At 34.1% G+C, this 24,551-nt stretch overlaps 3 protein-coding genes across 11 annotated transcripts; 1 reads left to right on the top strand and 2 right to left on the bottom strand.

Moving 5' to 3' along the window:
* Nucleotides 1-19: 19 nt before the first annotated feature.
* On the bottom strand, nucleotides 20-2,533 carry LOC107218705 (the record flags this gene model as incomplete). The annotated part of the gene is made up of 7 exons (XM_046737977.1): nucleotides 20-165; nucleotides 349-463; nucleotides 602-707; nucleotides 817-959; nucleotides 1,421-1,544; nucleotides 2,331-2,422; nucleotides 2,487-2,533. Coding segments are annotated over 7 exons (771 nt in total), but the record flags the coding sequence as incomplete, so codon positions are not given.
* On the top strand, nucleotides 1,537-15,297 carry LOC107218721 (glycogen debranching enzyme). 8 transcript variants are annotated; one of them, XM_015656699.2, is made up of 26 exons: nucleotides 1,537-2,246; nucleotides 3,967-4,093; nucleotides 5,242-5,365; nucleotides 5,540-5,729; nucleotides 5,822-6,032; nucleotides 6,268-6,402; nucleotides 6,512-6,730; nucleotides 6,852-7,090; nucleotides 7,182-7,394; nucleotides 7,486-7,680; nucleotides 7,802-7,931; nucleotides 8,013-8,136; nucleotides 8,221-8,486; nucleotides 8,689-8,850; nucleotides 8,960-9,168; nucleotides 9,287-9,490; nucleotides 9,579-9,811; nucleotides 9,922-10,011; nucleotides 10,164-10,341; nucleotides 10,558-10,914; nucleotides 11,044-11,191; nucleotides 11,322-11,685; nucleotides 11,774-11,982; nucleotides 12,089-12,274; nucleotides 12,397-12,633; nucleotides 12,749-15,297. In XM_015656699.2, the coding sequence occupies exons 2-26, from the start codon at nucleotides 3,974-3,976 to the stop codon at nucleotides 12,812-12,814; spliced, it is 4,809 nt and encodes a 1,602-aa protein (XP_015512185.2). In that variant the 5' UTR covers nucleotides 1,537-2,246; nucleotides 3,967-3,973; the 3' UTR covers nucleotides 12,815-15,297. The 8 variants fall into 8 exon arrangements, with proteins under 8 accessions (XP_015512185.2, XP_046594023.1, XP_046594024.1 ...); XM_046738065.1 differs by lacking the exon at nucleotides 1,537-2,246 and adding an exon at nucleotides 3,557-3,564; XM_046738067.1 differs by lacking the exon at nucleotides 3,967-4,093.
* Nucleotides 15,021-23,709, bottom strand: LOC107218723 (LMBR1 domain-containing protein 2 homolog). 2 transcript variants are annotated; one of them, XM_015656701.2, is made up of 10 exons: nucleotides 23,390-23,709; nucleotides 22,932-23,272; nucleotides 19,957-20,167; nucleotides 19,672-19,848; nucleotides 19,351-19,528; nucleotides 19,007-19,188; nucleotides 18,678-18,917; nucleotides 18,384-18,585; nucleotides 18,109-18,228; nucleotides 15,021-17,134 (listed from the first exon to the last, which is right to left on the bottom strand). In XM_015656701.2, exons 1-10 carry the CDS (start codon nucleotides 23,561-23,563, stop codon nucleotides 16,899-16,901), a joined length of 2,061 nt encoding a protein of 686 aa, XP_015512187.2. In that variant the 5' UTR covers nucleotides 23,564-23,709; the 3' UTR covers nucleotides 15,021-16,898. The 2 variants fall into 2 exon arrangements, with proteins under 2 accessions (XP_015512187.2, XP_046594031.1); XM_046738075.1 differs by having other exon boundaries at nucleotides 18,184-18,228.
* Between the last annotated feature and the right edge of the window lie 842 nt (nucleotides 23,710-24,551).

Below are 24,551 nucleotides of genomic sequence, written 5' to 3'. Positions count from 1 at the left end.
AGGCATATAAAATCTATGGAATTAGTAATATAATAGCTTCGTCATCCAGGTCAATATATGATTCAGGTTATGAACGAAACACCTCGCAATAGTTCCTTTCGAGAAAACACTTTCGGGCATCGGATTTGGTATTGTTGGATTTTTTCGGACTTCCGGACAGTGGGTCTGAAACATATTTCCAGATCTAATGAATATGAAGGTTTAGTTTAACCGGCGTATAGCTGTTGTCATTGCTTTCTTTTGAAATTTTATTCAAACGCGGAATATATCTTTGTCAACACATTTAAAGAAAATCGATTTCAACGGTCTACCGAATACATAAATGATTCAATAACAAGCATTGCTTACATCAATGATCCCGTTTATCACTCTGACAACTAACTCTTTCATTATTTTCGCTGCCTTTATTCCACAGAGCATCGCACTCTTCGTGTAATAGCAGTCTGCTATTGACTTGTATTCACTGTAAAACAAAATAATCAATACGTAATTGATCAAGGATGTGACTAATCGTGATTTGTAAACTTCTTTTCAATTAAACTTTTCCTTTTCTATGTCTACATCTCATGTTCTGAATATTATTTGCTGTTCAATTTCATACTTGCATAGTTCATTATGGGCCATATTCTCAGTCCAATCAGCTGGGCCTGCGCAATCTATATATTCGGTGTGTAGCTCATGAAAACATGAAAGATATTTCTGATAACCTGTCAAAACAATACGCTTATTGCATATAAAAATGCAATGAATTACATGGGATACATAGCAAACTTGAAAAAAGGAACATTCACACATATTATAGCTTAGAAATCTTACTTTTCTGATAAGAGCACTCCACGCAAAGTTTAGTGCTAAGAACGCGGAGCCCTGCAATCAGTTGCATGTAAAGATGGTCTTGAGGCAAGGGTGTGCATGTCTGCAGAAATATGTCAATCGAATCCAAATTACCAGCAATTCGTCTATATTTTTAAAGAACAGAAAAATTTTATTTATTTGCTGAGTTTTGTAAAAGGATTTGAAAAGATAAAACACCTGGACGTGCATACATAATGAAGAAACATTGCTGAGCTTAGCTTGGTATTGATTTACTTGCACTCATATTGAGGAGTCTAAAAGAATTGATGTTATTGCACTTTGTCTGAAACTTCAGGAGCTCTTTTTTCAACTGTGAAAATAAACCTCAAGTCTAGACCCTTAAACATTTCCTTGATACATTTCGAAAAATTTCTTGTGTTCTCTTTTTCATCTTGTCTTTTGCTATGAATCTTTTTTAATTCTACTCATCTATAATATTTAGTTCCATCTATTCTAAACAATTTCTCAAAACTGTTTGAATTAATAGATTTGATAACTTCTTCTTCGAACCAATATTAATCAGTACATTAACCTGTCATGTATGGAAAGTTATATACCTACAAACCTACAAAGATGATCGAGATCTTTATACGATGCTATAAGAAGTAGACTTTCTGGGTTTGTAACTTGTAGTTCAGCTAAGTAGGTCATCAGTTGATTTTCATCACACTTCAGGGCTTCGCGAGTAACTAGAATATTGGGAAATAAGAAAATAGAAGAAAAGTAAATTGAAGTGGATAATCCCACATGCGAATTGGAGCCCTAAAACAAAAGTGTGATCCGAAACTTAATGAATTTACTTTTCTTAGATACAGTGTTTGCCTTGATGCGTAATCGTTCATCGTTATTCTCATACTTGACACCAATAAATGAACCATAGTCATCATCGTATGGATTATCTTCATTACTATAATCGATTTCATCTTGACAAGTTGTCATCATCGGAACCATTGCGATTACCAGAAATAGCGTCAAAATTTTCAACGCATATTTATGTAAAATATCAAGTTCCATCTAACACTTTGGTACACTTACATCGATTTCTCTCAATCCTGAGTTTTTATTTGACAACGTGTGGTGATCAGTTTAAGAGAATCAAGTATTACCGCCATTGCCACAGTTCAAAAGATACATCTGAAGTTGTCCGATAGAAATCGTCCAATTCACTTGTCGTTGAAGCGCAGCCTGTCGTCTGCTAGTCGTAAGAATTTAAAAATGGACGAATGGCCTAATTTCATGACCTTCAGCCGCGTAAATAGAGGTCAAATTTGAAATAATATTCCGCATAGTATCGTCCAAATTACATATTGTACAACCAGTCACTCCGCTTTGGAGTGATTTCAAGCTAGTTTAAGGGCTAGTGAAACTTACCAAACAGTTCCTGTAAACCGGTACGTGTATAAGAACGTCAAAACTGTAATCGTATGTTTTCATAATTTACCTATGAAGACACGTTGTAAAATCATACTTGTTACCTCCTTTATTATTTCGCTGGTTTCTATATGTTTTTCTTGATGCATAACGATCTAGATTGCAATCCTTGAAATTGCTCTTGCATGTTTCTTTCCTATAAAAATTTGGCAATTACACTAAACTTGTTTACAAGGTTAATTCCAGATTAGACATAATACCTGAAGTAAGAATAGAACCGTTTGTTGCCACATTGGTTGTGTTGCCGTTGTGGTTACCAGTCTTCTTGGATAGTTTACAGGATTATACTCAAAATACATTTATACCTGTCAACAATGATGCGATAAATATTTGATTTCTGGAATTGTCTAAACTTAAGTTAACTTCCAAACTACGTTGATGCTAACTTTGATTTATCACGATAACTGTCATAAAAGAACTGGTTATACTGATATATACTTTACTAAATTCTTACAAAGGTACAAATATTTAATTTCGCTGGTATATTCATTGTTAGAAATCTTACTATACATAGTATAAAAAATTAATGCATACATAATTTACAAAAATAATATACGATATGCCTATCTAGTTGTCCACATTAATTTCGTACACTATCAATGAAGGAATAACAAACAGCTGAAACTTAGAAGTACTATCGATATTGATATCAATATCTGTTATACTTATTTTTATTTCACGCAATTGTGTAATTAAATAAATTTGAAAAAAGTTATAAACCCTTGTACAATTTTTTTAAGTCTCGAATTTATTTTTTAATATATGCATTTAAGAATAAAATCCTTGCTACTGTATGACCTGCTGTTGCAAAGCTTCTTATCTATGCTGCCGTAATATAATTATTAACCAGGCACTGTGCTGTTTGATCTTCAGTGCAAAATTTCTAATAGTATACTTTCGTTATTTTATTATCATTTTATTTGCACTCCAGACTCAAGTTCATTAGTATATGTAAATATTGTAATTGAATTTCAATAGAATCGAAATTAATACCTTAGCATTGAGTGTTCAATTTGATTCGCAAAATCAAACTTTATATTTTTGACTTATTAAATACTGTATGAAAAGAATTTCTTCACTGGTCGTAGTCATAATGATAAGTTGTGTTTGAATACTTGTTTTTATACGACCTTTCATCACGCACTTAACTAGTGGACATCACATGTTCTATTGATCTTGCGAAAACAGACTTCTTGTCAATGTATTCTTTGAATGGTATTGTTGATAACTAAACCAGAGATACTGGTCAGTTCAGCGTGTTTGATAAACATGGGCACGGTATGTCTGTATGTCTAGAATGTGTTTTCAAAACGTGTAGACTTCTAATGATGTTTACCTGTACTCTCCCAGCCTACACATTATTGTAATTTTCAATTTGGCAGTCTGTACACTTTGTTTGAGCTAAGATCATGGTTCTGCTATGAATGTGTTCAATGTTTCACATATTTCTTAGTTAACGTTAATCCGGTTTTGAACTAGAATAGATAATATTGAGTTTAACAAAATATAAGGGCATGTATGTCTTCTATTATTTCTGTTGTGATCATTTGGTAATGATGTCATGAACAGAATATTAGTGCATAATTGTGTGGATAAAAAGAAAAATCGTGAAAGCCTCTAGAGAAGTGTCCACATTTCAGTGTAAAACTTCAATAATCTTCAGCTTCTTATGTTGTGTAGTGTCGCAATGGATTCGTGGGCTACATTAAGGCAAAAGTTTCAAAACTCTACGAAGATACTTTTGAAGGGAATAGCGTATTTGATTGAGCGAGTTTATAAATGCCACTGCTTTAGATTGCTCTGGATTGTAAGTTTTACAAGATACAAATACCCTAGTATATCATCGTTTAGTAGTAGTAACTAACTCAATACCAATATTAAGAAATTTCAAATCACCTTGGAAATAATAGTGCTAAATATCTGTGGGTAGGTCTTCATCCATTACTATTTATTCTTCGTAATACCTTCAACGCACCAGTAAAACAAACGGGAATCGTGTTAGCTTCGCAAATAGCTTCCTTATTCCATATCAATTGAATTCGTTATGTCACCAAAGCCTTTGGATAATTTTGTTATGCCTGTTTTGTTCATACATCACCATTGGTTTCTTCATCCTGCAATGCATTACACTAAGAGGAATCGAAAATATCTAAATGCTCATAACTTTTTATGAAGTTATAGAACCCTACAAAAATTTGTTGATTTGTTTATTAACAAAGCAAAACCTGATCAGTATAGCGCATGACACAAGAAAGATAGAAAACACAGTTAATATTACATCTAGTATCAACTATTCTTCATCTCTTAAAAGGAATATTCTTACAATCCCCATTCAGTTTAATCTAAAGCTGTAACACAAGTAGAAGACTGTTTTTTGAAAAGTTCCTACCTTTATGAATGTTCGTGCAGCAGAACTAGTGTAATATTATACTTTGCTTTTCATGCTGCTACTGGATGCATTGTTTCGGTAGTTTATATTACGGATGCCTGTTCGTTTAATGCCTACTTGTTTCGTTAAATGCGTAAGTACACATCGTACTCCTATCTTACCGATGGCCAAGTTCTATCAGATCTTCGACACACGTAAAATAATCTATAACCCTAATTTAATTCACTGGTTCAACTGTGTAATATTTTGATGAATCTATTCAGAAATTTATTGCATGATGGAAAACTTGCTTATTGTTTTATATAATAATTTTTTTTCTTTCATTTTCATTCTACACTACACTATAAATAGTACCATTGCTTTATAACTACTCAAGCTTAAATTTATGACATCTAACAAAAATTTTATCCAGCTAATTTTTATTGTGTTGTATAATCGTTTAGTGAATAGCAAACAAATTCTTCAGTGTTATCTTGTTTTTTGCATATCAATCCTCCAAAAAAAATACTTAAGAAAATCAATTCAATCGTTCACAGAGTCATTGACTTAAATACCAAATACTTTAGATGTTGAGCAGAAAAATGAGGCAAGGCAGAGACGAAACTACCACATTGTCTGACAGGCAACTGAGAGTTCTTGTCCTTAATAATGGGGAACATCAGGATGGCACGCTTTATCGATTGCGTAAAGGTGCAGTTAATTTAATTATACTCACATGAATAAAATTCATTAAAAATTTTCGCAATCACACGTTTAAGCAAATAGTTTTACATTAAAAAAGCTTCTAGAGAAAGCATGTCTGTCAACTTTTATATTTAGCACGTTTGGTGAACTGAAACTTGATTATCCTTGTTTCTGTACTAGGATGGCAAGTGCAATTCAGACTTGGTCCTTCCTTGCTTGGAAAAAATATCAACATTTTTACAAATCACCCACTAGAAGTCAACCAGAAGTTTGAAAGAACTTCGTACCATCAATTGCTTTTGGTAAATGATTCCGCAGATTTAACACTAGCATTGGCAGGTTCATTCCACTACTACATTACAGATGATAGGTAAGTCTGAACATAAATTACTTCACATGGTATGTTAAATCATGTATCATATACGTGACTGAAAACTCTTATAAATCTGTCTCAATTTTAAGGGACGAAAGTAATGGCACCCCAATTGCATCTGGATATCTTCTAGTGGATCCTGAACTATATGTAGGTGGTGGTAAAGAAATTCTTCCTTTGGATTGTATCCAATGTCAAACTGTCCTTTCTAAGGGATTGGGACCGTTACCAACTTGGGAAGAAAAGCTACTTGTTGCTAAGAATTCTGGATATAATATGATACATTTTTCACCAATTCAGGTAATATTGTAATGTGTGTTGATGTCACGCACTTGGTAATTATTTCAATGTGAAGTAGCTGAATAATTTTGGAATTGTAATTATCAATCTTCACTTTTTTCAATTTTTCGAGTTTGTTGATGAGTCCTAGCCATCATTTCATAAGCAATACTTTTAAGTGGTACTATTCATGTTTTCAACACAGAAAAAAAAGTGTATATACCAGATTTGGTTAACAAATGTTTATCTACGTTAGGAACTTGGAGGATCAAGATCTTCGTACAGTTTGTGCAATCAATTGAAATTGAACCCGTCATTCCACAGCGATGACAAGGAAGCGACATTCGAAGATATTGAAAAGTTGATATCTAAAATAAGAAATGAATGGAATGTAAGATTCCCAGTCCACAGTTATATATATTTACATCATTTTTATTGACGTGTATTCCAATGCGGAATCTGTTCATTTGAAAACCACAAGTTTTTTTCTTCAAATTTAGGTACTCAGTGTTTGCGATATTGTTTTGAACCATACAGCTAATGAAAGTTCATTCTTAATTCAACAACCAGAATGTGCGTACAACTGTCTGAATAGTCCTCATTTACGTCCAGCATATATACTAGATGCAGTATTATTTGAATTGACTTTCCAAGTCGCAGCTGGAGAATGGGAATTCAAAGGTATTCCGTCTGTGGTGGAAAACGAAGAACATTTAAATGTGAGGCTACTTTCTCTTATATTTAAGATTGACTAAATATGCTAAATTCTCACGAACTGAGAAGCTTACAGTTTCAGCACCCTGACAATAACCTTTATTACTACCTGTAATTTGTTTTCAGTCAATCAGACATGCTTTGCACACGCACTTTTTACCACTTGTGAAAATTTATGAGATGTTTATACTAGACGTCAATGAAATAGTAGCAGAATTTTTGAGCTTAGCACGAAATCAGGTGCCTCAAGAATTAATGGCAGGAGATAGCGAAGATAATATTTGTGTCATAACAGATCCGGAATTTCGTAGATTGAAGGCTACGATAGATATGCCTCTTGCGTTACGAGTTTATAATGTTTACAGGTATAGTAAAATATTTTGTTTTAACAATATCTATGAATTATTTACCATCACAATTAAGTATCATGATTCAATTAGACAAATTTGATTTTAGAGCCAATTGCTTTGATGAAGAAACACGACTGAAGCGATGTGCACAAGAGTTGAAATCAAAACTAGAAGAGCTCAATGCAGCTATAATTAACGAAGTACAAAACCATTTGAATGCTGCAGTTGAAAATACAATAGCTGGTATTCGATATTTTCGGGTACAAGCGGATGGACCTAAGCAGAAGGAAGTTAGCGAGAGAAATCCACTTGTTCCCAGGCATGTTTATTATCAAAGAGCCAACATTCTATTAAGAAATATATCCCCTATTCTAAATGAATACAGATTACTAATATTTGTGATTTCACAGATATTTCACGGATTATGGAGCTCCCTCATCTTTATCTGAACGAGAATCAATTATGTATTCTGATAAAGGATGTTACCTAATGGCGCACAATGGCTGGGTCATGAATAGTGATCCTCTAAAAAATTTTGCTGATTCAGACTCTACTGTCTATTTACGCAGAGAGCTAATCGCTTGGGGTGACAGTGTAAAACTCAGGTAAGTTTGCAGAACAGAAATGAAAAGGTCATTGAAATTTCAATCTACTGAAAGACATAAATAATTCAGTTTGCTACATTACTCATTGTGAAGTAAAAAATGAATGGTTTTTACACATCAGGTACGGGAACTCGCCCGAAGATTCTCCATTCCTTTGGCAGCACATGACAAAGTATGTTGAACTCACTGCCAAAATTTTTGATGGCATCCGGTTGGATAATTGTCATTCAACCCCGATTCCAGTTGCCGAGGTACTTTCAATCGTTATATCAATATTCCTTTCTCTGTGTCCCCAAGTTCGTTTCCAGTAAGATCACTGTTTTTGTTCATAGTATCTGCTGGATGCTGCGCGTAGAGTTAATCCTAACTTATACGTTATTGCCGAGCTTTTCACCAATTCCGATCAGAAGGATAACATTTTTGTAAATCGTCTTGGGGTAACTTCGCTAATCAGAGGTAGGTGGTACTGGTATTCTATCAAGCTTCCATCAGTAGTCACATGCTGAAAACTCACTTTCTACTTCTCATTCTCTTAATTAGAGGCAATGTCAGCATGGGATAGTCACGAAGAAGGCAGATTGGTATATCGGTATGGTGGTGAGCCAGTTGGGGCATTCTTGCAACCTCGACATCGTCCTTTGGTGCCTAACATTGCTCACGCTTTGTTTATGGATTTAACTCATGATAATCCTAGTCCAGTGGAAAAACGCAGTGTATTTGATTTGCTACCAAGTACGGCTCTTGTGTCCATGGCATGTTGTGCTAGTGGCAGTAATCGTGGATACGATGAATTGGTACCACATCACGTAAGCGAACATTTTCATTATAAAAGATTGGTTCATGCTATGCTAGGCACAGATTGTTTTCGTTAACAATATTAATTTGACACAAATATCTACTGTAACTTGATCAGTCGTTAGGAAACTTCACTAAGCACCAATTACGTTAGAAGTATTAACTATTAGACGAGTAATAGCAAATTCTTAGTAGTGTTTCTTCACATTTCAGATTCACGTTGTTGACGAAACCAGGCAATATACATCATGGACCGATAATGATGAACTAGCTGCAAAAAATGTACATCTTGTAGGCTCTAAAAGTGGTATAATCGCAGCTAAGAAAGCCTTGAATGACTTACACTACTGGCTTGGAAAGAAACATTTTTCTCAGGTACGATACCTGTGTTTATACTTAATTTATTTTTAATTCACTTGGTTCTCATCGTCGTTCATGCATGTTGAAAGGAGAAATTCTACTCTTAGGTTTATAATAATTTCAGGTGTTTGTTGATCAAATGGATCCTGACATAGTAGCAGTGACCAGGCATTCGCCTATTAGTCATGAAAGTGTAGTCCTAGTTGCATTCACATCATTCAAGCATCCTGATACAAATGCGAATGATTTAAGGCGGTATATCAAACCTCTTCGCGTTGAAGGTGTCATTGATGAGATATTGTTGGAGGCATCTTTATCTCACAATGGTGCCACGTAAGTATCTGAAAAAACAAATTCTTGTTTGAATGTCATGTAATCAGATTTTTACTCAGAGAAACTAATTTAGAGTTCTCAATACCAAACATTAATCACAATGTCGTGCTTATTTCAGAAATTGTAAATTACCATTCCAAAAACCAGAGAAGTATACACGGGATGAAGATGTTATAAATGGTTTATCAGAATATGAATTGCATATTAAAGAACACATCCAAATTTGTGACTCTACTATCGTAGAAAAGGTTGACTCTGGTGATCCAAAAATTACGCAACTTAATTTTGTCAACTTTCAGCCTGGAAACATATTGGCAATTCGGTGCGTTAGTATTTCATAACCCAGAATACTTTTATCGAAATAATTATACAGAATTCTAATCCTTATGTTTTGTGTAACGACATTTTAGTGTTTCGCTACATGTCAATATTAAGCCTGCACTTGACAAGCTCCAGAATACTATTAAAACAATCACCTCAACTGAAAATTCTGACTTACGTATCGTTGTCTCTCGGATGAGTTTACCAGATCTCAACAGAGCTTTGTATCGCTGTGAACAAGAGGAACGTGATGAAAGTTCTGGCGCTCTTGGTGTTTATGATATACCTGGATATGGCCCGCTAGTTTATGCTGGATTGCAAGGTAATGAATTCAATAGTTGAAAGTAATTTAGAAGACTACATCTCAAAAATTTTTCATCACTCCAATCAATAATCAAAAATTCACATGGTTAACCATTGGGACTATTTCAGGTTTCATTTCACTACTGGCTGAAGTTCGTCCAAATAACGATCTTGGACATCCGATGTGCATGAACCTTAGACAGGGTAACTGGATGATAGGTATGAACCTCAGAATTCGTCTTAAGTGCTATATTTGTGAAAAAGATCATTCACTCAGAAGTTCTACCTATTACAGACTCATATTACTGGCTCTTAGTACAAAGCTAAAGCCATTGTTTCTTACTATCTTCATAGAATATTTTCTTTTTTAGACTACATTTGGCAAAGGCTCAAAAGAGATGAAGGAACAGCAGCCCTTGGTGAATGGATTGAAAAGGCTGTGGAACCATTTCAAGTAATTCCTCGATACTTAGTTCCGAGTTACTTTGATGTTATTGTTACGAATGTCTACATGACTTTGTTGGACCAATGCTATGCGCTGATGTCTAGGTAAGGGTTCAAAAAATTGCAACACATTTCAAAGTAGATGCACTATACCTCATGATTGACATATTACGAACTTTTATCTACCAATTGCGCAACAACATAATACTAACAGTTCAGAATTCATTCTTGATGGGTGTAATATTATAGACCCATTTAGACAACTGATAACATTTTGATGCGACCAATATTACATTTGTAATAAACAAGTTTTTGTTTCAGTTTTGTCCAAAACGGTTCATCGTTCACGAAGTTAATGTCCCTAATCTCCGTTCAAATGGGTGGTGTTATAAAATCAGCTCAGTTACCGGATTTATCGCCAAACTTGGCTGCTCCTAAACCAAAAGTTAAGGAGGTTGACAATTCGAAAATGCAATTGTGTTTGACATTAGCTGCAGGTCTGCCCCATTTCTCTGTTGGATACATGCGAAACTGGGGTAGAGATACATTTATTGCAATCAGAGGATTATTAATTCTGACTGGTAGATATGACGACGCCAGATATATTATTTTGGGATTTGGTGGGACACTGAGACATGGGCTCATTCCTAATTTACTCGACGGAGGAAAGAATTCAAGGTCTCTATATTTAACAATGGATAAGTGCAGTGTAGATGAATCAAAGATTTTTTGTTCACATACAAATTTTTTGTGGTCTTGTACTGCATTTCTAAATGCATATGCAATAAAGATATATTATACCTGTAGATACAATTGTCGAGATGCTGTTTGGTGGTGGCTGTATACCATTCAAAAATATGTTGAGGAAGTTCCAGATGGCATAGAGATTCTCAAAGATGTTGTTTCGAGGCTCTACCCAACAGATGATTCTCCTGCTCTGCCGGCTGGCAAAGTGGTATGCTATTAAGTATAGATTTAATTTCTTGGAATCTATCTTTAAATAATTCATCTGTCTTTACTCGAAATTTGAATAAATGTTATAATAATAAAATTATAGACTCTTATAATTAATTTTCGCTGTACAGGATCAACCGTTGCACGATATAATTCATGAAGCCCTTACCGTACACTTCCAAGGCCTTTGCTTCCGTGAACGAAATGCTGGAAAAAAAATTGATGAACACATGACAGACCGAGGCTTTAATAATCAAATTGGCGTACATCCAGAAACTGGTTTTGTTTTCGGTGGAAATGATGCTAATTGTGGTACCTGGATGGACAAAATGGGCTCGTCAGAAAAAGCTGGGAATAAGGGTAAACCTGCTTCGCCGAGAGATGGATCTGCAATTGAATTAGTTGGATTGAGCAAAAGTATTCTTACCTTCTTGGCAGAATTGTATAGGCAGAACATGTTTCCTTATGGAAGTGTTCAGAGAAAAAACCGTGATGGTATGTTTGTTTGTAACACCATAAATACAGTATAACAAGATTCAGTAGAAATCAGAATGTACATGCTCATACCATCTTAATTTCTTAGGATCTATTGTAACGTGGAGTTATAAACAGTGGGCTGATAAAATCGGATCAAGTTTTGAAACTTATTATTATGTAAATGAAAAACCAACGGATGGAGAGCTGAAACCAGAACTAATACATCGACGTGGAATCTACAAAGATAGTCATGGTGCCACACAACCATGGGCCGATTATCAACTTCGGCCTAATTATCCTGTTGCTATGGTCGCTGTAAGTACTTCATTTTAGTTAATAATTAACCATCATACCTTTGTGCCATATATAGCCATATATATCTTTGGACGAATTATATATAAAATCAACTGTCCGTCTCAAGGCTCCGGAAATGTTTGACCCACACCATGCATGGACAGCGCTGAAACAAGCGGAAGAAATATTGCTGGGCCCGTTAGGCATGAAAACATTAGACCCTGCTGATTGGGCATATAATGGCTACTATGATAATTCTAATGATTCAAATGATATTAAACTAGCACATGGGTGGAACTATCATCAGGGGCCGGTAAGTTATTGTATTCACAAAAATAAAAGGTCAGATTATGATCGTATATGCAATTGCAACTGTAATGTTTTGATTGTTTTTGTACTTTTCATTTTTTATATTGGCACTATTACGTCTTTCAGGAATGGGTTTGGCCAATAGGATACTTCCTTAGAGCGCGTCTCCATTTTGCATCATTGGTTGGTGGTGAAGACCAACTTCGTAGAATAATAGAATCTACCGAAGCTATTATATCCAAACATTTGGTTGAAGCATCTACCAATCATTGGAGAGGACTTCCAGAATTGACAAACAAAGACGGCGAATATTGCCGTGATAGCTGCCGCACACAGGCATGGAGTGCTTCGGCAATTATCGAGGTGAGTGCTTCAAATAGGTATAACGTCAGGACTAATAGTGAGTTGATTTTCTTACCATTTCCATCATGTGTTGATGTTTTTGATGATGATGTATGAAGACTTTATATGTCCACAGGTTCTTTTTGATTTGGATAAAATAAAACAAGGATTGTCTTCTACTGAAAAGAATGCATCAAACTGATATAATTTTGCGTGTGTTCACCACCGCCACTTACACTTAGAATATTTGAAGCTAGTAAAAGATCGTATCGCAGAAGATAGACAAAGCCAAGAGAGTATTTGTACTGATGAAGATACAGTAGCTGCACTTTGCACGGAGACACACGCATATGTTACTCCGCCAATAGACTTAGCGCAAGCACAATCACAGCACACTATCAATTTTGGGGTTATTTCCGAAACTGAAGCGTATTCCAATAACAGATCAATTAGTGATCCATCAGTTGGAAATGCAGACACAGAAATTAAAGCTAACACGTCTGTTGCTATGAATTGTCCACTATTCCATGATGATCAAAACTTAAAAAGAGATGTACCTAATTTAGAAAAACGAAGTTCTGAAATCATTACCGATGTTGCGCAATTTATGTATGGAGAAAAATTGTACTCTGGGGATTCAGAAAATTCATCAAGCCAATACACGTCAAGAAACATTCATAGTAGTCATGCTATTGACCAACTGATGGAGAATAAACCGTGTCACATAAATGTTAACGCACTTTCCATCAAACGTTCATTATGCTCGGATTTCCAAGTTCAAGTAAGTTGTACCGATGTTTCTAAACCCCGTCCAACTGATCACATTTATGAAGAGATTGGAATAGTTACAGAGTCGCCAAATATGTCAAAATACGATATTTTGAATTACTATGAAAAATATAGCCCCACAACAGCTAAAATGCTGATAGACACATTATCTCTACCCAATCATAAAATTTGCAAGATCTGTGCAGCTAAGCAAACTAGTGTTGTATACAGTGATCGCTTAATTAGATTCAATAAGCCACTTTACGCCAAAGAAGTGACTTTATATCAAATAGAAAATTCTCTCTACTTTAGGTATACTAATAACATGACATCTTACTCTAATTACGGGCATATACATGATGATTTAGACTCTGAAAACTTTCTACCTATTTATAATCAAAGGAAGTCAAATACTCCTGGAATTTTTTATTCAAACAATCCTTCAACAGACATCTTTGATTTGAAATCGACTTTGGAGCCAACTATAAAATTAGTAGATAATGTTTTTCAAGGGCTAGCTGACACTGAATTATATCACCGAAATACAACCCATTTTTTCAATCGGATATCTGCAAACGGCTTTGCACCCATGGTATTTAATAGCGATGGGAATCATTTTCTACAAACACTTAAAAGCATTGGATATGGAACAGATTTGAAGAATTGGGTCAATTATCGCCAGGATGCAGTGAAATTGCGAAGTTCAAAATCACATGAATTACCCCTATCTGTTATCGAACCTCATCCAGACAGATCTAGCTTGTTATTACTTGAGCCTTTGCTGTTCATGCCAGATATATCAAATCCTAAACGAAAAAAGGCCAAGAATCGTATCACACATTCTGAACGTCTGAAGATAGTAAGAATGATGATCGCCTATACGTTAGCGTTCTTCCTTTTGGCAATTATTACGTTTTATATAATATATTTCAGTTGAATTATTTAATTTATTGTGTAAGAAGCTTCAAATAATTTACGTATTGACCACAGATGGTCAAGTGATTTATGTGCACAAATATTTTCGGATTATTACCAAACAGAAGTGACAATAACTCCTTCAAAATTACAAGCATACGTATATTTTTCCTGCTTGCTGTTTTTATATGTATTTCATACAAACATGAAGATAAATCAATTAAGATTTTCATGTTGCATAGTAATATTTCATTCGGAAATTAATCAGAAATTTTGATTCGTTGTGAGGTATAATATGCATTACATACAATTTTGGAACCTATGTAAACTATGATCAACAGGCCAAAATTTAAATCGCACAATCGAAATTAATCACTTACATATATCAAGTATTGATATTCTCACACTAATTCAAATGGAAGCAATCAGCTTTCATTGAAAATGTCCTTTGATCCTATAGGATATAACAAAATTTTAGAAAAATGTAGAATGAAAAGAAGAAAAAAATAATAGCTTTAATTGTGAGTATAAAAGTGGTATAGATGATACTATTTCTTGTATTTTATATCCTTTTGTTATTTTTACGACCGCAATAAATCGTCAAGACTGTGTTTACATGTAGTGGTTTTGGGAATTGAGGGATTAACTAATAATCATAAAAAGCTTTTCACTTTTGTTCCAAAGGAATGAAAAGAAACATGTTTTTAATAAAATGCACACCAACATTTTAATTTTTAGGTATGCTTATTATTTGTATTACTATCATTATAATTATTATTATTATTTATCTGTGGTACATAGTGGAAATATATACTATATACAACCTCATACATTTTATCCTTAAACACTGAATCCCAGTTGAAATGATCATGCCTTCTACGCTAGAATACAGAAAAAAAGGCGCGACTAGTAGAAATAGCAAATATTGTACATATAGCCCTCCACAAAGCGGATACTCTATACTACTAAGTTTAGCGATTTCTCCAGTTATTTTTCGGTGAATTCATGACCGAAAAAATTTGTTATCGTCATGATAGAATATTTAACATATAATAAAGCTTTATATTAACTATTTTCTGAATAATAGACTATAACAGTATTTCATTTTTAAATTAATTTGAACTTCGGCGATTTAAATTAACTTTTACTAAAAACTTAGAAACTGGCAAATGAATTAAGTTTAGTTACCAGAGAAACATGATTTGCCATACTTAGTTATGAATTAAAGTACTAAAAAAACGCGGAACTAACGTGTATCTTAGGTAGGTATGTTATTGGGCAGCAGAAAACAAAGGATCCATGACTTGTATCTAACAATATGTACGCACATTACATGGCGATAACCTTTGGCCTAAGTTACATGTTGAAACAATGATCGAGCAAGTTCAATATTGAAATGTCCCAAATACTAAATTCGGGGTTTTAGCTCTATAACTGTGTAATCACTGTTCTAGGGCTTTAAGAATTGACGAAGGTATTCTTAATATTGACTACATATTCCTATACACCTAAAATACTAGGAGAGAAAATTTGAAGTAAAATGATTTAATAATTTGCTCAATAATTTTGCTCTAATGGATAAGTTTGTTACGCGCAGTATATTGAAGTTGCAAGGTATGCGCCCCAAAAATCTTGAGCAGTTCGAGCTTGTAATACAGAATTATTAAAGCATGCTTATACATACCTAGGTATAAAGTCATAATATAGTATAAAGTTTGTTCATATATATTGACTATGTATAAAATTACTACTTCCAAATTCCAGATTTTTGGAAAGGATTATATATTAAGTTTAACTGCTTGTTCGCAATTTAATAAGTATGTATGTACAACCAAGGAAAATCCATGTATATACTTTTGTAGAAACACAAACGTTTTAATTTATTTCGGGTTGCTAAATTTTTCAATAAGAAAGGTTTTTCGTAACTAAATTAATCTTTCGTTAATTCAAAATTATTTAATGTTCGTATACCTTGATCTACCTATCCAAGTCATATTTCCATCTATTCACAGAATCTGAAGGTAGTTGAAGAAAGATTGTACCTTCATTATAGATCCTTTTCTTGTTTAGAATAACACTATAATTAAATTAACATAGGAATGCAATGGATGAAGTGGAATAAATTCTATAACTTTAATGAAGATAAAAAAAATAATTTCAAATAATGAAACTAGGAATACTTGAAACGAAAAATCAAGACTACAAAAGTTGGTGATAATGTAATATACACATATATATCTATATTTCTTTTCTTCTTCAATTGTTGTAGCGGTTAAAGAAAATTTAGTGAAACATGGAAAAATAAAATAGATATATTCAATAATTATATTGAAGATAGTAACGCTTAGTATATAGAACATTCCTATTCTGTGATTCACAAGTACAAGTGGTATAATATATAGAAAAACGTGAGTCTCATTATGTACATGTAACTTTATGCACATTTACGATTCCAATATTATTCACTGGCATAAGTTAGCAAACAATTTTTTATTTTCTGAAGTCTTACCAGTCAAAATAATTTTCCTAATTTGTCAAGGTGAGGCCAAATCCGAAACGGTGAATTCAAAAAACTGAATATGAAACGCACACGTCTAACACCCTTAAATGTCATCAAATAAACCTCTAGGAGGAGGTCCAACACGACTGCTATTCGTAGTATAAGTGGTTAAATTATCGGAACTCAAATCGTGGTAAATCTCCGCCTGATATCCATGATCATAATGGTTACTTGGTGTGTAGCGATCACTTTCACCAACATAGTAGTCTGTAGATTCGACATCGCGCAAAAGCCCAGTTCTTGCAGACTCTGTAGACTCATCTCGTTGCAAAGGTCTCACTGTTAGGATAATTTTTTATATTGAATTTGAGAAAAAAATCATGCTACCTGTTGTAATAAGCAACATGTTCAAATGCTAGGTGTAATTTTGAATTGCATCATAAGTGATTATAAACTAGTAACAAAATAGAGAAATTCAATTTTCGTTCAAATTTCACATCAATTACCAGTCTTTTTTGTCTCGTAAAGTTCAGATCTATGCAAGCAACCAATATCACACATAATATCAAAATCTACAATACCAAAGTTCAAGTACAAAAATCAAGTGTTTCTGTCATGCATTAACTTAGAATACATTCATTATCTATAGAAATAAAGGAGCAGCGAAATAATTATAATAGTAAAATGTAGTTTAATGTTTAAATCCAACATTTATTGAGCTACATGTACAATACCATTCCTTTCAAGGTCAAGTATTAACTTTAAGTAGACTGCTACATGATCAAATATATATAAATAAATCGATATAAAATATCGAAAGTATAAATCGATAGAGTTAAATAAATAATTTCAATACTTTCACATAAATCTGCACTGAGAATACTTTTATGTTCTACATTTGACAAGTAAATTATTTGAAATTAATTGGAAGTATTCATACGTCAAATATAAGTAGCAAAAAATGTTCAAATATGATCAATTATGATTATTTGAAGATATTGGAAAATGAAATGCATCTATTAGGTATTCAAAAATTGAGCAATGTGATTTTAAGTACTAACCAGCAGAAGTTAATCACTTAACTCGAAAATAAGTTTCACCTTTCACTGTAAGTGTCAGGAAACTCATGCATACCAAAATGAAAATTAAGAATAATATTTTTGTTTTTTACAACAAGCATTATCTAAAAGCGGAATTCTTGCATGCAGTAAAAGATAAGATAATGCATACATCTAAAATTCATATGATACTAAGCAGAATACGTTTTAGAGGCAGGAAAACTAAATCTCGAGTCTAGACAATTTCGTACATACCAGTATCAGTACTTTGTCTAGCTGTTCTATAACGAGATGCAGTTCCTAAATTATTGAACCTTTCTTGAAACTCACGTCTGCGACTCATGGAGTCCTCGGTGCGCTGGCGCTTACGTCGCTCTGAAAAAATATTAATCAACAAGTAATGTTAAGTCATTTTCAGTTATTCAGTCATTTGACTAAACATCGTGTCATTTTCAGAGCAGTATTTGGGACACTTACTCTAAATTGCCATTGTAAGCTGGAATAAATGATATTATTTCGTCTCTACGTACCGCGTTTGATCAGCTCACGACCTTCTTCAACGAGATCAGTTGTTAACTCATCATCACCAAGGAATTGTTGAAACCCAAGCATCGAGAGTAATCTACTTCCAAGACTAAAGTATGTTGCCAAACAGAAGGCTAATATTGCCATTGGAAAGTACACATTGAAACCATCTGAGATAATTGATATAACATCCATGTGACCCATTACCTATCAATAAATATGAAAATATAGTATTCAGTAAAAGAACTGAATCAGTAGAGAAAATATACAGATTTCAATTTGCAAGGTAGAAGATATACCTGCGTGTAGTGTGTTTCCAAAATATGCGTTTTAATGATATGTGAGTCCATGTGAATTAGACCCAAGAAATTGAGACACATTGGAGGCGTAAGCCGACAGAGCATCATCCCACTGAATATTAAACTGTACTCATTTGTTTGATGATGTGGAGCCAGATAGTACAGATTTAATACACGAATCTTTAATACAGTCGAATAAGCACAATAGCAGAGGTAAGCTATAATTAATGTCGACAGAATCTGTAATTAGCGATAGTAATTATATAATATCAAGAAATTTTTTTTTAAAAGTAGTAAATAATACGATCGAATTGATATTAGTTAATTACCTCAATTGTGAAGTAATCATATTTAACTTTTGCCAAATTCACAAATTGCGCAAATAAAGATAAAACTGGAGATTTGTTGAAAAATGTTACTTCTGACCAGACAACAGCGACAGAGAGAGCTCCAGCAGCAAAGGCGGCTAGCTTCTGAGCATAACTCTTGATTACGCATTTCCAATACCATTCTGTAGAAAAAGCATAATATTTTAATAGATAAAACAGTTCTATTTATTCATAACAAAACTATTTTCACAGAGATTATTAAATATTAAAATTCTCACTTGAATTATGCGTAGAATCATGAACATAAAGCACATATCAACTTTTAAATTGGTAATTGTACATACCAATAGTAGGGTTGTAAAGCAGTCGCAGCGGTAATGGACGGACAATGGGAAATGTCGGCTTGAATCTTCTGTCATGGCTAGCTTGATTCTTTGCAATATCTTCCAGATGAAATATCTTTTCTATTAAAATTCCCCATTGTGTTTCCGTTCGTTGCAGAGTTTGCAGAGATTTTATAGTCTAGAAATACACCGATTTATGAGTAATGATTAGCAGAGATGAAAAACAATTGATTTAAATAACTTGTTTGGAAAAAATAATACATGGTTTAACGAAGTAAAGAAAAAGTTGCAAGGCTTAATAAGGAATTATGTATAACATACATGTTTATGGAGACGGATGAGAGCTTTTTCTGAAGGTGAATCCGTAGGAGTGTCATCTGGTAATTGCCTCCTATTCATTCTATCTTTTAATTCAGCAGGCACTTTTTGAAATATAGTTTCCAAATTACGATGGAATGGATGACCAACTCCAATAGCTACTGACGCTGCTTGTAAGGCCTAGAAAAGCGAAATATTACAAATTTGTTAAGCAGGAAACGAACTACCATAAGTATTTGTGCAGAACAATAACATTCCTAACTTTTAATCACTATTATAGATTGATACCTCAAGAACATCATCCACTGTTTCTTCAGCTTCACATTTATCCAGGCTTAGCTTAGCTGCTTTAAAGTAGCTATAATGTAAAGTGTATCCAGGTTTGCTAGCATTCCATAATCCACGAGGTACTTCGACAAGAGCGTAACCCAATAATAGTACAAGGAGAAATAGTCCCCAAGTGTTTGAGGCAGATGATGCTATAGCTTTCAATTTTTGACTGTAACGCAATGTGTAATTTTTGTTCATTTCTATTTATTTCTTTTGTATGGTTTGAAAATAAATCGAAATCCTAATTTTTTTACATAATAGCGCACGACTTATATCTACCAATACCCAGAAAGTAACGGACAGTTTGCAATTGATGGGTTGTAACATCTTTATTTGAATTAATTTATAGGTTGTAAAGAAATGCACAAATTATTTACATGCATATTAGGGACAAATCGACTTGGAGATGTTTATTGATTGTAATAATGATAAACTGATTATCCCTCATAATAATAATTACAATATGAAGTATAATACAATCAATCAATCATGGAATAGTATATCTATAAAAATATAAATTTCATCCAGAAAATACAGGAATAAGCTTAAAAGGAGCTTTATAGTCACTTGTATCCTCCTCGAAGTCATCGAATCTTCTTTCGTTGTAGTTGTCAGAAGTTCTCCAGCTAGCCACTCTTCCATCTCCCGACCAATTTGAGTCACTACCCCAGGATGCATCTCTTCGATTTCTTCCAGATTTATCATTTACGTGATCACCAATAGCATCTGGTTCCTGTATTCTGTACATACTCTTGTCCGATTCGATATCTGAAGGATTCTTGAAAATATTTGAATTTTGTAAACTTCTCTTAGCTAGTACAATGGCAGGATCTAAAAGATCGTGTATAAATAATTCTTCATCATCGATCTCTTTTTCCAATGTCGATTCAGTTGTAGTGGTGCTCGGAGTACTTGCTTTACTTGTGGCTGAAGTTTCTTGTTTTGTGGTCAAGTTTGAGAAACCTTTTGCATTATTCGACGACATCTGCGTACTGGATGAGTGTTTAACTGTAGGGGAATCAGTGATGGTAGAATTCTGTTTATTATTAACACTTTCTATATGTTTCAAAGATTTAAAGTCACTCGAACTGATTCCGTCGGAAGAATTATGCGGTGCACTATTGTACGAACTTTCTTCTGCGACTAAAGATTCCGACCCATCTGTGGAATTGTTGGTATTTTTTCCACTACTTTCCAGATCCGTGGTAGATTCTTCCGTTTCTTCGTCCTGTATGTCATCTGGTATAGGTTTGGAGGTTAAGGATAAATCCTGAGGAACTGTAGAAGTAAGAGTCTCGTTTTCGACATTAGATAAAGCTGATGTGGTACTGAGACTATGGTTGTCATCAATGGTCTCAAACTCCTCATTCTGCAGAACATCTATATTTGATATGCTGCTCGATTCAAATTCACCATTTTCCTCAGATTCGTTTGATTCGTCAGATTCGTTAGATTCGTTAGATTCGTTAGATTGGTCGGATTCGTTAGATTCGTTGGATTCGTCGAATTCATCGGACTCGTTGGCTTCATCAGACTCATCAGATTCGATAGATTCATCAGATTCACCAGATTGATCAGACTTAATAGATTTATTAGTCACATCAGATTTATTAGACTTATCTTGCTCAACTAATGGAATCACCAGTATTTCCAAATCCATTGAACCCTCTTCTATTTCGCCTAAAATAACACTTTCAGTTGCTTCTGGTGATGCAAAGGAGGAAGGAGGTGATGTAAGCGAACTACGATCAATTTCAGAATTATTAGAAGATTTCTTCGAAGCAATATCGGTTGTTGGAACAATCTTCATTGAAGAAGTAAAATCTTTTTCAGAAATGAGCATGACATCAACTGCATCTTCATTACTTATACTATAAACAGACAGCGGCGTATTTGTCGTTTGATAACTCCCATTCAATGATTTCTCAGTTTTTACTTCATCATCACTCGAAGTTGTTGGTTCAGTAGTCGAATGAATTGTGACTGATTCTGCCTTTGGCGAAATTTTTGACTTCTTGCTATTAACGATCAAGCTTTCTGATATCGCCGACACATTTTTAAATTGTTGAATGGATTCTGAATTCGTTTTCGGCGTGGTAGAAAGCTTCTGATAGTTACCATCGTCTACAGAATCTATTGGAATCACAGATAGTATGTCGTCTGTTGATACATCATTGCTTGAATCCAATGGTTTTTGTTCAGAACACGAAAATGTCAAGAAAATCAGAAGTATTAAGATTTTCATATTACACAGAAAAATATAACTTGTAGGATGAAATTTTTGAGATTAGTATGCTCGCACGCGAATTCTACTTCGTAGTGGCAGATTATTGTCGACGAACGCATGTCATATAGGCCCCATGACATCAGCACGAATAGTGTTAATGGGTATACAGATTGTGCTAATCGTTACTTAGCATTCAAAATACTATGGAAAGGATTTAGTAGCAATAACCGTACATGGCCAACCATTCTTGAGAGTCACTTCTCTTAACTCGCAGATTTGTATAATGAGCCAAAAAAAAATCTGAATTTATTTAAGCGAGTAGTTAGTAATATGTTCGCAAGTTGTTGCTCGTGTGTTTTAAGTGACGGGTTTCGTATACACATTTCAAGGATTTATATTTTAGACTCAACAGGTACACCCATGTATCTTCAGAAATTTTTCCATTGAATCTTCTTCTTAAATCAACACAAATCTCTGTGCTGACTGATGGCTTACAAACACTTATATTTGCAAAGTTAGTCATGCATCATCAACAAGACGATTCAGTTTGTGTGTATGATTTGCAATAAACATGAGTTCACAATGTTATTGAATATAAAAATAGTTTATTTCCTTACGTTCAACGTCATATTTGCATAACAAATTATATGTCATATTGTAACTTTACTGTTAGAGTGACTCCATGAAACGAAGGTAATGAACTCACCCGTCAAGATCCAAGCCAGGTTTCAACGCAATGTATATCAACAATATACCGCAGATGAACAGATAGCTGCCATAATAAATAGCGTTGTCGATCAATGCAGACTTTAACTTTCCGCTCACAGTGAAATCTCCTGCCTTGATGTAGGATTGCATCAACGGAAGAATCAGCCATGTCAAACATTGAGAAGTCCAGTACACAACCCTCCACAAGTTTGGATAAACATTGTCGGGCACACTAGACCATGGCTCTCGACACGTCAGAGGTGCAATCGTCACATTTTCACTGACGGTGGTTGCAGTCAAGTTTAGATTATTTTGCTCACGACATTGTCTGTAAACTGTCTGGTGGACAAGTAAACACATGAAATCAGGCCAATTTGCGAAAGAAAATTTACCAGTTGTCAAGTAAATTTTGAAAAATTCGTAGTAAATTATCGCAAGTAGCAAAAATCGACTTACCGACGAAACGTCCAGCGGCAGTACAAATATAATTAACAGAGAAAAGTACCAAGCAATGAGAACAGCTATGGTGACAATGATGTGATGTCTGTACACATTTCCATATCTATAGAGTAATGTTGCTGCTAAGCAGAAGGCAAATATCACCTCGGACAAAAGCAGCCTAATGCTCATTTTTGTGCCAGTTTGATTTACAACGCGCACAAAAATCAGTTGGGTACAACGTATACAGGTACTTGGAACTTTGTATCACACGTAATTTGATTCTACTTTTCCTGGGTTTTTAGTATCTGACTGTTTGCCATTTCTTTAATTTTAAGCTCAGCCTCTTTTTGCATATTCTCCAGCTTTTCAAGCGTTATTGACTTCAGTGGCATCAATTTCGGCTTGCAAAGAATGTAATCGGATATTTCTTGATCGTAGATTACACCCTGCTGAGGTATTACCACGTTAATTTGGTCGACGTCATTATTTTGTCGGGATTCTGACATTTTTTATGGAAACTTGAAAAGTCTGTAAAATAATAACAAACAGATTATTTCCGAACATCTAGCAAAATCCATTATTGCACAAGTCAGGAATAAACGGAATGAATTGAGCTTGTGAACAACGTTTAAGGCTAGCTGCACAATCTCAGGTAAAGAGAAAATCTTGCAAAAGAGACAGCTAAATTTCTGAAACTGATACAAATACTGAAAGAAAAGACAGAGGATAGATTGGCAGAGTCGTGAGGTAAATGAAATGTGAACAAGCTGTCTGATAAGGTACAATGCAACTTTATAAAACCTTGAGCAAGATTTTCAAATGTTATAGAGAATATTATGATACTCTGGTAATGAAGGTGGGAAAATTAAAAAGTGATTAGAATGTCCAGAGTAGGTGGATCTTGTACAGTTCTAAATAATTTGATTATTCAGTGCTGAAATCTGTTGTTCGATAATGGTGAACTCTATTAAGACTTGTCTAGGCCTTATCCAGATTACAGAATAATTGTATGAGTATTTGACATTGAGGAATGTAACAGCAGCTTATTTTTAGACTAAGAAATGGCATACGAAAGAAATAAAAATGTCTGTGACAAGTCGAACTATCACATCTCGTGTTATCAAATCGACCATTCAAAAGTCTTGCGAGAAAATTGCAAATACTGAGATTACATGTT

The sequence above is a fragment of the Neodiprion lecontei genome, chromosome 4, assembly GCF_021901455.1.
Source record: "Neodiprion lecontei isolate iyNeoLeco1 chromosome 4, iyNeoLeco1.1, whole genome shotgun sequence".
NCBI lineage: Eukaryota > Metazoa > Arthropoda > Insecta > Hymenoptera > Diprionidae > Neodiprion > Neodiprion lecontei.
This window is presented reverse-complemented; position numbering and strand designations above follow the sequence as displayed.